The sequence below is a fragment of the Dama dama genome, chromosome 19, assembly GCF_033118175.1.
Source record: "Dama dama isolate Ldn47 chromosome 19, ASM3311817v1, whole genome shotgun sequence".
Classification (NCBI taxonomy): domain Eukaryota; kingdom Metazoa; phylum Chordata; class Mammalia; order Artiodactyla; family Cervidae; genus Dama; species Dama dama.
The window spans coordinates 52,322,862-52,335,331 of NC_083699.1; the positions used below are offsets into that span (position 1 = coordinate 52,322,862).

Sequence of the window (12,470 nt, forward strand, 5' to 3'; positions counted from 1 at the left end):
TACCTGCATCTGATCAGGCTGAAGCACAAAGAAACCCTGAAACATGATAACAAATCACATTAAGATATTGGCATAAAGACAAAAAAAGCCTAGATCAACAATCTTGATAATTAGCAGGTGAGAAGCATAAGATAATATCCATCAGGTCTTTGGTTCAGGACCACTATTATCCTTGTAAGGGTATGTGGGCGAATAGGCTGGAATGGCTTAGACCATGGCTCCTGAATGCAGATGGGCCTAAGGGAGAACCTTATTTTCTGTGCACTATGCTTTTTTGAACTTGAGAGAGAATAGAGTCAGTGTGTTTTTATTAATCTCAGTAACTGTAGTCGTGGCGGTAAAGATGTGAAGGACAAAAAGGTATGATGGTTAGGGTAAAGTCTCCCATCGACACACAGTGTTTTTAAAGTTTGACCCTTCAGAGGGTCAAAAGGAAGACAACCATGGTAAATCCTGGACAGCCAGAAGAAGGAAAAAGATGAAATTATATTAGGCAAGCTCCAAACAGATTGGCTGATAAAATCCTGGCATCATTCCACCCTGCCTTCTCCACAAGTGAGATGGCAGGAGAGCATACAATAATCTAGGCAGCAGGAATAAATGAGAGAAGAGTTTGTCAATGAATGAAAATTTTAAAGAGAAAATTGTTTAAAATTTTTCCATTATTTCTGTATCCATGAACAAAATATCCCACCTCTGGATCCCTGCTGTGAACCCTGCCTGAGAGGTTGGGCCAATTGTGTTGTGGCAGCAATCTGTTGTGCCCTGGGGTGCCTGGTGGTGGTGGTTTGGTTGCTAAGTCATGTCCGACTCTTGCGAGTCCATGGACTGTAGCCTGCCGGGCTCCTTTGTCCATGGAATTCTCCAGGAAAGAATACTAGATTGGGTGCCCATTTCCTTCTGCAGGGGAGCTTCCTGACCCAGGAATCAAACCCAGGTCTCCTGCATTGAAGGCAGATTCTTTACTGACAGAGCTAAGAGGGGAGCTTTTGGTGGGGCATAGTTGGAAGGAAACATCCATTCCCCAGGCTTCATTTGCTCCCTATCCACCCCCTATCACTATCCACTCCCTATCACTTCATTTGCTATTGTCTCAGTGCTTCCTGTATACACTGAAACCTTTCCATCCTTACCTTTCTGATTTTCAAGGATAAGATTCTGTCTTTAAGACTCACTTTGCCTACCCAGTAACTTCATGCTAAAGGTATAATCTTATGTCACTTTTTAGGCAAAAAACACAAAAAAATTTTTCCTTAGTGTGGATTAAAAAGAAAATGATAGACTTCTCTGGAAAAAATCTCTTCTACTCACCAAATTCCCATTCATCCTGGTGGCTTGCAAGGTCCATCGTGAGCCCTACGGCAAACAGATGCTATTAGAGGAAGCCCTTTTCTTTTGAGAGAGAAGGGGCTGGAAAAAGAGGTAGTTTTCAAAAGAACTATTCTTACCTGCTGATCCAAAAGTGCCCAGAACATGGGCAATGGAATATAAAGGAATAGTACCCTGGTCAGTGCCTTCACGTCCATTATGAGCTGCTTCTGCAAAGAGGAGGAAGAAGGAATAGGCTGAATTGGCAGTTAAGGATTTCTTGCTTGGAGTAGAAATGGCCCAGAACAGTAAGAGAGGAGGTCAAATACAGCAGGAGGGAATCAGTTTGATTATTAGGAAAAACTCTATGGAGGCATCAGATGTTTCTGCAGTTCAACTTACTGGGTATTTCTCAGCTGCCCAGTCCAGCCAGTGCTCTTGCTTGGGATTGTCCCCAGAATGGTTCTTGAAATGGCTGGAAATGGCAAACTAGGGCAGAGCATAGATATCAGAAGAGAGAAAAAAAACAAACAAAAAACCCATCCCCTGCCTTCTCCACTTCACTATAACTTCCCTTAGACACACATACTCTTGAGTGACTTAATCTTACCTTTTGATTTCATCACACATTGAATTTCAGAATATTTGAAATATAATTTCAACATATATAACTACATTTCAGAAAACTTTTGCCAGTTTTTAAAAATGATTATATTATTTTTAGCTTAAAGGTTAAATAGAGGCATCGAGTGATGTTTGATCAATCCCACTTTCCAAATGTCACAGAAGCAGCGCAGAGGTCACTGAGAAAAGTGTATACCCATATTTGAAGGCCTATAGGCTCAGAACAGCATTTCTTTTCTTGTGATTGAAAAAGGCAGGCAAACAATTCATGAACTTACCCAGATACATTTGACCACTTGATTCAGTATGTTTCCTTCAGGAGGTGGTTTTCTGTATAGTTTACTTCCCATTGCAAACACAACTGCAGTAGATAAACAAAGTTCTTAGCTTCTCATTTAGCACATTTAGTTGTCAACATGAAGGAACACACTGTTGAAATGTAGGAGTGATTGACACATCTCATAAAGGGTGGAAACTGACTGATGTTCCCTGACTTTGGAGTCATAAAAACTATGGGAGCAATAGAAAAATAAAATGGTCAATGTGTAGACTTTCCTGTAATCACAGAAATGAAAGTCATCTCTGAATTCTCCATCTTCTATCTCATCTCTACATCTATATATTATCAACTTTCACTGATCCTATACCTTCAGTGTGTCTCTTGCCTGTCCCCTCTTTGCATCACCAGGGCTATGACTTGTATAGGACCTCACAACTTCTACCCTGTATTTTCAAAATGGCCACCAAGTAGTTTCTTAATCCCTGTTCATTTCTCCTTATCTGCTGCCAAATTAAAATCTTGTTTCCAAGACCTACCTATAAGCCCTAACTCCTGAAATGGAGTTTCCAAATTCATTATTATCCTGATGGTTATTATTATCATTAATGATCTCTTGGAGGTTTATTTTTATATGTAAAGTGTCAAGCATTTTATGTAATAGTACTGATTTAACCTGAAAAGGATTTTACACATAAAAAAATCAAGGATTAAGGAGTTAAGCAAGTTGTACAAGATTGCACAGATCGAAATTGCCAGAAACTACACTCTTTTTCATTATTTATTTTTGATATCACTAAACTTTGTTTCATATAATCTTTTAAATGATATGAAAATAAATTGTATTAAAATATAAGAAGAACAAGTAAATAATAGATGTATAACTTAATGAATTTTTACAAGTGAACATACCCATGTAACTAAGACCAGATAAAGAAACATATTCTAGATCCTAGTGTTCCCTTCCAGCACTGACACCCCCACCCTCAACTCACCTCTGCTAAGTTATGCCTCTTTCAATTCCTTTTTACAGCTTGGTAGTAAGATCAGAAACTACCTTCTTGAACTGAGGCCTGTCTACTCCATAAAGTACCTCATTCATTGATTCTTGCATCACACACTTTGCCTGACACTACTGAGAATAAAGATAAAAAAGACGTGACCCCTATCTGCAACAGAGTTCCCCACAACCAACTGCTTCCCACTTTTCCTTTCATTACTCTGTATTGGCACTGTATCTTCTAACCATTATTTATTATTCCTAAAACAATTCTTCTCTGTTTTATTTCTGTTCTTGAGCTCATTCTCTCTCAATGCATATCTTTATCTTTTAACTACATCTCTGCAGTTATCTGTAGGTGAATTTAATTTTCTTATTTTTACTTCATTTTCCACATACCAGCAATGAGATATTACTTTTACAATTATAAAATAGTAAGTTTTTTTTTTCCCAAGTGTATTACATTTAACTAAAATTTGTGGAAACCTCCATTTTGGTACCATCTCCAATATACTTTCCTCTTCAATGGATTTTCCAGCTCCAGCAAGATGTCCCTCTACCAAAAATGCCTTCTTCAGTGACCAGTAGCAATCTTCAATATCCTTACATCCAGAATGCCTGAATCACCTTACTTTTCTCTAGCTTAACTTTCTACTTTCTCCATTCTTCTCTGTCAGGTTCACTCCACCACTTTTTCTTTATTATCTTCTGAGTTTCTCCCAAACTTCTCCAAATAGCATGCTTTACTACTTATTATGGCCTTCTTATTGTTGATTAAAAAAAAAATGTTCAGATAAAGAATGCTAATCCTGAGAGACAAGTGGGTAGATAAAAAAGGTATCTGGACAAGCAGAAAATTTTGGATGGGAAATAGACAGCTCTTGAAACTAATAATGATCCTAGAAAGGGGCTGAAATTCTTATGAATTCTGGTCTAAAATGTGACAATGGAGTGATAAAAAGAAGGTCAGATGATCAACTTGACAAGGTCACACTTAAATTTGAAGGCCACTAAACTGAAGGAAATGGGTAGGGACCTTGAATTTCTCTAACATCTACTTCCACTAGTAGACATTGTTGCCTCTTACTTCACAAAGAAAAGAGAAAGCTTCAAATGAAAACTCCCTCAACTCCTGCCACCAAATCTATTAATATTTGTATCATACCCATCCCCTCTTCTCTCCAGTTACATGAAGGTAATGTTCCTCCTCTTGTGTAAATACAATTCTACCATGTTTGCTTTCATATTGATTATACTGTCTTACCTTACATCTTCAACATCTTTCTTTACTGGAGTGTTCCTAATAATAATAAAGCATGCTTAATATCCTCTCCTGACTCCATGTCACCTTTTAGCTATAAATTCTTACTGTTTTCTCTTTCATTCATCTTATTCACTTCCCGGTCTGCTCTAATTATTCTTGAAACTCCACCAGTCTACCATAACTGATATCATCAAATCAATGACTTTTGTGTCACCATATTTAATGGACATTTTTCACCCTTATCTTGCTTTCCCAGTCAGTAATATTTGTTACTCCGAATGATCCCCTTCCTGAAATCCTCTTGGTATCCAAGTAGAACTACTATCACTTTGGGCTTTCATTTTTAGTCTCATCTGTAGGCTTTCCCCTTGTTACCTGTCTTTTTTTGTTTGTTTAACTGCCAAATCCTTTACCTAATTCAGATACAAAATTTGAGTCAACACATTTTCATCTTAAAGGAAATACAATAACTTATAAGTAAATGCTGGCTTGTATAAAAGTATGCTTAACACTGATTTTTAATATTAATATAAATGTATCAAGACTTGACAATCTATATATTGGAGAAAATAATTACTATTACGTTTTCATTACAATAAGACTCATTCCATACAAATTTGACACATTATTCTAAAGCTTTATGCCATGGAGATTGTCCCCTAAAGATATGATTGTGGCATTATTGAAATCACCCTGGTTCTCAAAATGCCACATTCTGTTTTCTACCTCTCCATTTGCAGTTTTTTTCCCTACCTGGAGAGCCCTTCCCCAACTTTTCTTTAGTGAATCTTTATTTGAATGGCTTCAGTGCAACTTAATTATTGCCTTTGCTGTACATCCTTGTAGATATCTTTATTTCTGCACTTATCACAGTTAAGAGAACTTAATCTTCCACCAGGACAACAAAATTCCTTGTAAATACTTACCATAACTTGTTTATTTCTGATGCCTGGTGCTTAGCTCATTTGTTTGTCTTTTAAATATTGGTATTCCTCAAGGTCCTATCCTTGTTCTCCTTTATCATACTCTTAGTCATTCCATCTATTTTCATGACTTAACTGCTATCCATATACTAATAGCTCTGGCTCTATATCTATAACTCAGACATTTATTCTGGACTTTGAACTTGTATTTCCAAATAAATACAGATTTAAAAGTTTGGTACTCCCAATTAAATGTTCCAAAAACATCTAAATGTTACATGTACAAAACTAAATTCATTAGTATTGCCCCAAGTCTAGTCTCCCTTAGACCATACTCCTACTATCCACCCATTTGCTCAAGTCAGAATGCTGCATTCAGTACTGGCTTATCTTCTCTCTTACTTTCACACATCTAATCATATCAAGTTTGTCAGTTCTGTCAGGGCTGAAGAAGGTGAGCTAAGGTAGGCACTCATCTTGAGCACAAAATTTAAGGAAGTACCAAAAATTCAGTAATCAAGACAGAGTATCCTTTGTCTCACCCTTAATCCATTCTTTTTCCACATTACAGTCAGAAATACCACTGAAAAATAAACATCTAACAATCATTCCTTTATTTAAAACCCTTTTGAAGCTCCCTACTATTCTTCTGATAAAGTTCTAATTCCTTAATAAATTAAAAGTCTTTCATTATTTGGTTTCTGTCTGTTTCTCCTCTTTATCCTCTGTTCCTTCAAGGCCTTCAAATATGTCATACTATTTCTCAACCCTTTGTCTTATAGATACCATATTTCTGTTTCACTTTCAATCTCTTTGATTAACTGCTGTTAATGCTTTAGGTCTTACCTTCCCTATCATTTCTTTAGGCAAAGCTTTTCTGAGACTCAAAATCTTAGGTATCCCTCTGTGTTCTTAAAGCTTCCTCTGTATTTCTCTAGTTGTGACAGTGATGATACTATATTAAAAGATCCTGTTTACTTGTCTGTCTCCCTCTTCCTGCTGGACCAAATAAATCCTTTGAAAGCATGAATTCTGTAGCTACCTAATTCACCAACATGGTCCCAGTACCTAGCACAGAATCTGACACATTAAATGTTCATTAAATAGATGTTTGTTGAATGAATTAATGAGTGAAAAACTCAAATAAATTAAATTATAGCGAAAAATCAGAGAATTGATTTATTAGTACCCAGAAAACTGAAGTAACTAATGATGACAGCTAACACTTGTTTAACATTTAACATTCAGTTAACATTTCATAATTTGTAAACATTTCAAAAGCATCTCTTTTGATCTTCATAATTACTCTGAAATGTAAATAATATTGTGCGATGATCCAGAGAAAAAGACATAATACTAATCAGGAAAACTAGGAATATATTTGGCTTTGAAGAGAGAAGGAAGCAGAATGTATTATCACTGGGCCCTAGACTAACACATAAATTTCCTTGGAATTGGAATTGCAACTTGCCTGAGTAATATTACTAGCCCCCCAACTCTATTTGAAAATAATCAGAACAGTGAGCCTCGGGTTCTTTATCCTTAATTGGGCCCTTTATGTGTTTGAACTGGATATCCTCCAGGGGGGTGTCACCCAAAGGCTCAGTGTGAGAACAGGTTTCCAGGTCAATGATTACAAACAATCATGTCCAAGTTTCCCCTTAGACTGTGTAAACTAAGCAACACATATATTCCTCTTCCTCTTCCATTGCTGGTTTCTCAGTGGTAAAGAGAATGCCATTTGATCTAAGTTGCATCAGTTTTCCCCTGCTTATCCAACTTCTCTTATTCTCTTTGCTCAGGAGCAAACTTCTTGGAAGCATTGCAGAGCAGGGCAGAAACAGCTGACCCTAGAAGCTTTAAAAGGCCCCAAGAATTTTTAAGTCTTCCAGTGACCAGATAGTTATCAGATGAAATAAGCTGGTTCAAGAGGAAGGATTATTTTCTTTGCTTCACTATATATTGCAATGTAGATCAGTACATCTCAACTGTGACTACAGTTAGAATCAACTAGATACTTAAAAAATTTTAGATGCCAAGGCTGTATCCCACAGAGATCCTGATTTAATTGGTCCTACATGGCATCCAAGGATCAGTCTTTTTAAAACTCTCAGGAAACTTATTAGTTACATAACCATGGGCACTATTTTTTTTTTTTTTTAGGCTTCTAACTTTATTCAGTTAATTTATCTACAATGTCTAGGGAAAACTCCTACAATAACACTTACCTAATAGGTTTGTGTGAGGACTGAATAAACTAGTTTGTGTACAGTGCTTACTCATGCTTTCCACGTGGGAGGCATCAGTGGTTATTAGTTTCCTTTGCCCCACTGCACTTACCAAGAGCTATCAGCATAAGCAATCCTGGAACTCCAAAAGCCAATGCATAGCAGTCCTTCCCAAAACACTGTACATCTCCTACAGGAAAAAACCAAACCAAATTAATCCTGAATCTTAAGTTTTTGATGTTCTGTTCTATAAACTCAGGTTTTTGAGGTCACAGACATAGCCATCCTCTTTCCTCTCAACACCTAATCCATAATCCTTCTTTTGGGCCAGACAAATCAAGATTAAAAGAAATTCGCTCAGATTTTCAAACTCGTATAAAAGGAGAAGCTGGACAGTAAGAAGCCTTGAATGGATTTCTGGCTGGGCAGAGTAAAGCTTATACAGAGGCCCTTAGAAAAGATCCCAACCTCTCAGCATGGGTGTGACAAATGTAGAAATCAAGCTCCCTGCATTGATGGAGAGGTAGAAGACTGAGAAGTATCTAGTCCGTTCCTCTGCCTGAAAAAAAAAAAAGTCAAAACAGGACAAATCATCAGTTCAATGTACCTCCTTGGTCCACCCCGCCACCTCTTCAGACTAATTAAGAGGTACATACACAGATTCAAATACTGCCTCCATAGTATGTGAATGTCATATTAGATATTTTAATACATATCTTGTTGACCCCAAATAAACATTTCTCTTTCACACCCTAGTACAATCATCTTTAACATTTTTTTACCCTTTTATATTGGCAAAAATTATCATCTTGTATACTTTGTCTATGTACTGTGTCCTATACGTGTTTATTCTAGTATTAGTCTCTGTATTAAATGTCTGTATCTTTCAGTAGGTTGAGAGTTCCTTTAGGGCAGAAAAAAAATATTATTTTCTGTAATCCTCACAAGCATCACTAGCATAGCACCTGTTTTATATTATACTCAGTAAATGTTTATTAACTGAATTAAGTTAGTGAATGAGTGACTGAGTTAAATAATAGATTTTGTGGAATGTGTGGTAGGAATAGAACTAGAATATGGAACAGTTGAGTAAATTGTTGATCAAACAGAATAATTTACCTAATGCTCATGGGAAGTCGGCCAGAGACTATTAAAGAAAGTCTGTGGGCTGGGCAGTGGCCAGTGGAAACTTGGAAGTGGGTTTGTCCTATTACTGAAATATCTTTGTGGAACACTTACAAAATGAAGCAGCTTTCAAATAAAGTTGCTGATACTTTATTCCTTATGCATGTCTGTGCTTCATTCTGACTCCCCTGACACATCAGCACAATCTCCACTTTCCATTTATGGTGTGTTCTGCTTCCTCTTCTGGTCCCCCTTTAAACCTGCTCCATTCATCTATGTGTAGAATTCATTGTGCATAGAATCCCACTTGCCAGAGGTTGGTGATTTCTCTAAGGTTAGCAAGCAATTACAATCTACGAACCCTTGGGTAGATAAAGAATATAAACTAACCCACATGGTCTGAAAGGTTAGCGAAATTCAGGAAGATATGATACAGGGAAAGAACAGAGAGTAAAAAACAAACATATAAATGAAACATGATAAATAGCTATAGAAGAGGGAATAATACATGAAGACAGTCAAAAAGGAAAACTGAGAGGTAAAAAGAGGAAGCTAGAAATGTTGGTTGATCTAAGAATAGAGTATTTTCCTTGCCTAGTTGTCACTGCTTCCTTAACAGGTATGTTTTTACCTTTATTCATACTGCCCCCCCCTCCCCCGCCATGGACAGTGGAAAGTGTCTAGGAAAAGAAGGAATGATCATCAAGACAGGATCATCCAAAAAAATTCATTCTGTTTTATTCCAAATGGTCATTTTCTCCTTCGTAGAATCCCAAAGCTAGAGATGCTTACATCATCTCCAAACTATTCATCACCTCCCATTCCCAAAGTGATGACCATGTATCTTCTTAAATACCTCAAGTGAGAGTGAACTCACTAATATTTGAAGTTTTTCCTTCCACCAAGTGAAAAGCTAACTTCCTATAGCTTTCTCTCATTGATCTTTGGATTAACTTCTGACATCCTCCCAATATCTATATAAAAGTAGTAACTCAGAAGGTAAAGAATCTGCCTGCAATGCAGGAGAACCAGGTTCAATCTCTGGTTTGGGAAGATCCTCTGGAGAAAGAAATGGCAACCCACTCCAGTATTCTCGCCTGGAAAATCCCATGGACAGCGATGCGTGGCGTGCTGCAGCCCATAGGGTCGCAAAGAGTTGGACACGACTGAGTGACTAAACAACAAGCAACTTCCAGCCTCTAGAGATAGTTATAACATTCTCTTTTAGGTCTTACCTTATCCAGTCTAAATATCTTCATTTCCATCAATTTTTCTTCCTAAGCTGCCTCTTTTTAGTCCATCTGTCACCCTGGTCATATTCCTTTGAAATGTTTCAGTTTTTCTCTTCATTAATGATCAGTATCCAGCACTGAACACTACTCAGATATGTTCTAACTACTGGATCACTTCAATCTTGGCAAATGGCTACCTGTCATTTAATGCCTGCTCTAATTCTTGAAAACACAGAAATGACAGAACTCTTACATGTTTTTCTTCAAATTGGTCTCCACCAAAAGCTGCCACACAGGGTTTGATACCTCCTGTCCCCAAAGCTATTAGACTCAGGCCAACCATTGACAGGACTCTGAAATGGAAAGGTGAGAGTACTAACCATACTGATACTAAACACAACTGTAGAAATGGAATATAGAGCTATAAGAGAAAAAATATGTGTACAAGGGCACGACCTCCTTCACATTTCTATATTGTCTCCTAGGAGAGACTCAGGAGCATTTACAATCTTCATAAACCTTGAGTTTCTGCCAGAAAGTATCATTACATGGGAAGATTTTTGTCCCTGATAGTTTCATTTACCTCATGTGTACAATATATAGAAGCTGATACTCAAGGAACTCCAGAGTTAAGACTCTGTTCTCAATATCGTCATAGTCAAAGGGGCACGTCAATAGAAAGACCTTGTGAACCTTTATTCCACATATTCTTAGTAACCACAAAATAAAATCTTAAGTTAGTCATAACTAATGGAAGAAATGTCAGTGATTTCTGATAGGACAACAATAATAAGGTATCTAATATCCATTAAATCTCAAACAAAATTCTTAACTCACTGGAAAATACATGTCTGGCCACATTATAAACACAAATGTATACAACCTGCTTCATGAACAAGTCTAATCCTCTCTGACTCAACCAACAAATGTCAGGACCTATCAAGATTCTCTGGCATCATAAACATCAATAACAACAAATTGGAATATATGGGACTACACATAAATGGAAATAATTCAAGCTTTGAATATGAATTCTACAATATACTATAAAGAAGTACCACACAAAAAAATAAAGAAGTACCACAAACATTTAAAAAAATTCTTAAAGTACAATGTGTGGATGGGTGAACATGTGAAGGAATATGGAGGGCATGAAGATTTTCATGTCTTCAAGCATATGTAGAGTTTCTGTGAAAAGGATGCTAACTGAGATTTCTGTAAGTCCCCAAATATTTAATAAAAACAAATGAGCTCAGATAAAGCAGGAAAGAGTTCAACTAGTCAAATGTTTTTCCTTAACCAATTTGGTATAATAAAATAATAGGTTGTAAAATAAAAAGACATCTCTAGTAAGAAGATAGAGAAACATCTATAATGAATGCATGAAACATTTACCTGTCCAATGGAGGAAAGTGGTCCTTTTCCAATGAGGAGGTTCATGATTTACATGATATCTACATGATTTACATGATTTTACTCACGTGTGTAACATTTGTCCCCCCAGTATTGGTAAGGCACCCATGGACTTGATCACATGGCCAAGCACATACACCAAGGAGAGATAGATGATTGTCCTGTTGAGAAAGTTAAATCAGTCAGTCTACAAACAGAATTCAGAGATTTGGGCAATACAGACTCAGGGTTTATACTGTTCTCAGTGCCAGGATAAATGGAGCAGGAGGAGGAAGGGTTGGCCGAAGAAAGAATTATATGAGAAATGCAAATAGAAATACTAATGGTGAATGAAGCAAACAGACTAGAAAAAGGGACAGTAACTCTTCATTTTATAGCATTAGGGGCATTCTTTTCTCATGCTTTCTGTTTTTCCCTACCTACCCCACACAGAAAATCCATGATCTTGCACAGATATATCATGAACAGGTTTGATCTGTAGTGAGAGATAATGTTTTAAGGAAGGAGAACCAGAAGAACAGGATATGTTTGACCTGAGGTTTTTTCCCAAGGAATGTCTTTGATTGTAGAACTCCATAAAGGTCGAGAAAGAATCACATAAACAGGAAAATAAGGGAACAAAGAACTTTCTTTAAACACAGTCACTGGGATAAAGAGGTAAAGGGTTTAATCTGAACACTTGGGTTGTTGTAATCCCCACCACGGTTTCCTCATGGACTATTTAGCAAGGGTAAGAAAGGAGCCATGGCCTTTGAACAGAATGTTCAGTGATATATAGCTCATGCAGTTGATAGGGACTTATTGTTATGTTGTTTTTTCTTTCTTTTTAACTTTTTATTTTATATTGGAGTATATTATATTGGAATATTTTATATTTTATATTGGAGTATAGCCAACTAACATTGTTTCAGGTACACAGCAAAGAAAGAGACTCAGCCATACATATACATGTATCCATTCCCCCCAAACGTTATTTGTTTTTCAAAAAAAGATCTCAATGATACCTAGTAAGTGTAAGAGCAAGGAATTCTAGTAGGAACCTACATTGAGATACACACACTGAAACATGGCCCGCT

The 12,470-nt window shown here is 36.9% G+C and overlaps 1 protein-coding gene across 1 annotated transcript in view; it reads right to left on the reverse strand.

Moving 5' to 3' along the window:
- The window catches only part of LOC133073510 (solute carrier family 15 member 2), a 37,729-nt gene that overhangs the window by 17,214 nt on the left and 8,045 nt on the right, over positions 1-12,470 (reverse strand). The window contains exons 4-12 of the mRNA XM_061167047.1: positions 11,463-11,555; positions 10,235-10,334; positions 8,093-8,183; positions 7,737-7,814; positions 2,211-2,293; positions 1,711-1,797; positions 1,449-1,538; positions 1,312-1,356; positions 4-36 (exon numbers count right to left, since the gene is read on the reverse strand). Of these exons, the coding sequence (XP_061023030.1) occupies positions 4-36; positions 1,312-1,356; positions 1,449-1,538; positions 1,711-1,797; positions 2,211-2,293; positions 7,737-7,814; positions 8,093-8,183; positions 10,235-10,334; positions 11,463-11,555 (700 nt within the window). The remainder of the gene's footprint in view (positions 1-3; positions 37-1,311; positions 1,357-1,448; positions 1,539-1,710; positions 1,798-2,210; positions 2,294-7,736; positions 7,815-8,092; positions 8,184-10,234; positions 10,335-11,462; positions 11,556-12,470) is intronic.